General features: G+C 46.8%; 1 protein-coding gene across 1 annotated transcript in view; it reads right to left on the reverse strand.

The window, feature by feature from the left end:
• Positions 1–2,500, reverse strand: part of clasp1a (cytoplasmic linker associated protein 1a) — a 226,502-nt gene that overhangs the window by 70,812 nt on the left and 153,190 nt on the right. The window contains exon 12 of the mRNA XM_063213003.1: positions 2,280–2,425. Coding sequence (XP_063069073.1) covers positions 2,280–2,425 — 146 coding nt within the window. The remainder of the gene's footprint in view (positions 1–2,279; positions 2,426–2,500) is intronic.

Raw genomic sequence — 2,500 nt, forward strand, 5'->3', positions numbered from 1 at the left:
GTGCAGTAGAACAGAAATACAGGAGCATGCAAAAAGATTGGAATCATAGAGCAGAAACAGCGGAATCACACGGAAGTTCGAAAGGCGGACAAAGATACGTCCGTCTATGCACTGCCGCCTTGTGTACACAGGAGGAAATTACAATTCAGAGAGTGCATTTCAGATGGACAGACGGACAGAGGGACAGACAGACGGACATACTCTCTCTTATAGAGATGCTAGGGCGCATATAAAAAAAACATCAAAAGCATTGCATTACATGATTCAACTCCATTGCAATGAGTTTGCAGTCTTACAGTCTCATATTGTTTGAACAGCAAATAAAAATTTATTTATATTAGACTGCCTAAAGCTCCGGTGGCAAATAAATGGAGTATATGACTGTACAAAAATGAGTAATACACAGGGGAGTAATGCACGATTAACCCTGTAAGCATGTTCATGTTATGTCCATTAAACTTAACCGTAGATGCTTGTACTGAAAGTGGCACATGGCATATGAAATAGAACTATTTCCCTGTGAAACAGTGTGTAAAGAAGCAACACAGAGTAATGCCGTGTCCAGACCAAGAGCGAACGGAGCGAATGAAGCGACAGAAGTCATTATTTCTCTATGGAGGGCACGCTACCAGTGCTACCAAAGCGAATTCGCCAGGAGCGAAGGGAAACTTCTTCTGCTACCCACGCTACCAGGCAGCTCCGTTCCCTCTTGGTCTGGACACGGCATAAAGAGGAGTAAACAGCAATAAAGTAGGAAACTGGGAATTCCTGAGGGTGGAAAACAAGCAGCCAAGTAGCTGTTGAGAGAGTGACTCCATTACGGAGGGAGTTCATGGAGCTATGGAGGACTGTCATGGAGAAAATTACATAATGGACCTTTAACAGTCAACGCTTGTGACACTTGTGACATAAAATGGTACGATTTCCGTGTGTGAAACAGTGTATAAAGAGCAATAAATTGGGCCTTTGGGGACTTCTAACTGCTGAAAACAAGCAGGCTAGCAGCCTCAGGGAGAGGGTTTCCTGTATGAGGAAGTAATGGGTACTCAGGGAGTACTCAAATCTAAAAAAAATAAATTAATAAAGAAGCACTATTCAAAGCAAAATAAACCTGATGAGTGCTACTTTTTTCATTTATTTTTGAGATTTGCGTTCATTCACTGACAAAGTGAAGCATCCAGTGTACAGCATTAGACTACAAAGTGTTACAGGAGCGCGCTTCCTGATCCTTTTACTCATGGAGGACCGTCTGTCATGGAGAAGGCATGGAGCTCCATGGCATATCCATCATATCTATGTGTTTGGCTTGGCTTGATTAGTGTGATGAGTGCGGCTCCGAGCTCTTGCCGGTTCCAGATCATTAGAACCACATTAGAGACCCAACGGACCCGACGGAACATCTACAAATGTTCCGTCGGAGTGAGGCATGGACCAAGCGTGTCGATTGATGCTCTGCAGTCAACGCTGCGAAGTGATGTGATTCGCTCGTTAATACCCCGCTCCTCGGAATGCCTGATGAGATATCGTTCCGTGGCGGAACATCACACAACGCATCGACGGGCGCTTATGGAAGGAGGAAATGGTCTTCTCTAAGCTGCTGAGAGGCGGAAGAGGAAGAGCGATAGAAGAGGTTGTATGGCCTATTTTTCCTTCGCTATTGACGCTGTTCTCCATGAACTGGATTATTTACAGGCAGTATGGCTGAAGCATTGGCGCTGATATTCTGGCGATGGTCATATTAAGCAATTTGGAGTGAGATGGCCTGAGCATTAATCAACTGTTTTGAAGAGAAAAACAACGCACACACCAGGGACTCTTTGGTTTCAGGATGCTTTCCTGTGCGGAAACTGCACACTTGTCGATGCCAAATTTATTGAAACAATGATTTCTTTTGGCCTGTACAGTCTTTTCAATTTCAAACACTGTATGTGTCTGTACATCTCGCAATGGTAAGAGTAGGCTACTTCTTTTCACCATGCTGTTCATACCAGCTTCTGTGCGTGTGTGCGTGCATGCATGTGTGTGCGCGTGCGTGCGTGCGTGCGTATATGCGTGCATGCGTGCGTGTGTGCGTGCGTGCGTGTGTGCGTGCGTGAGCGCGTGCGCGCGCGCGTGTGTGTGTGTGTGTGTGTGTGTGTGTGTGTGTCCTCTTACCCCAGTGTGATGCAGGCCTCCCGGACCACCTGAGAGCGCAGGTCCTTAGCGGTGTGTGTGTGTGTGTGTGTGTGTGTGTGTGTGTGTGTGTGTGTGTGTGTGTGTGTGTGTGTGTGTCGTCTTACCCCAGTGTGATGCAGGCTTCCCGGACCACCTGTGACCTCAGGTCCTTAGCGGAGAGCTTGAGTGCCGGCTCCATCGCCCGTAGCTGCTGTGAAAAGCAGTCATGCTCCAAGGCACCCGCCATCAGCAGCGAACGCACCTTCTTCAACTGCACACACACACACACAGCAATTACAAACAAACATCCACTCATATGCACATGAGAAATCACACATAACAAGTC

The sequence above is a fragment of the Engraulis encrasicolus genome, chromosome 13 (assembly GCF_034702125.1).
Source record: "Engraulis encrasicolus isolate BLACKSEA-1 chromosome 13, IST_EnEncr_1.0, whole genome shotgun sequence".
NCBI lineage: Eukaryota > Metazoa > Chordata > Actinopteri > Clupeiformes > Engraulidae > Engraulis > Engraulis encrasicolus.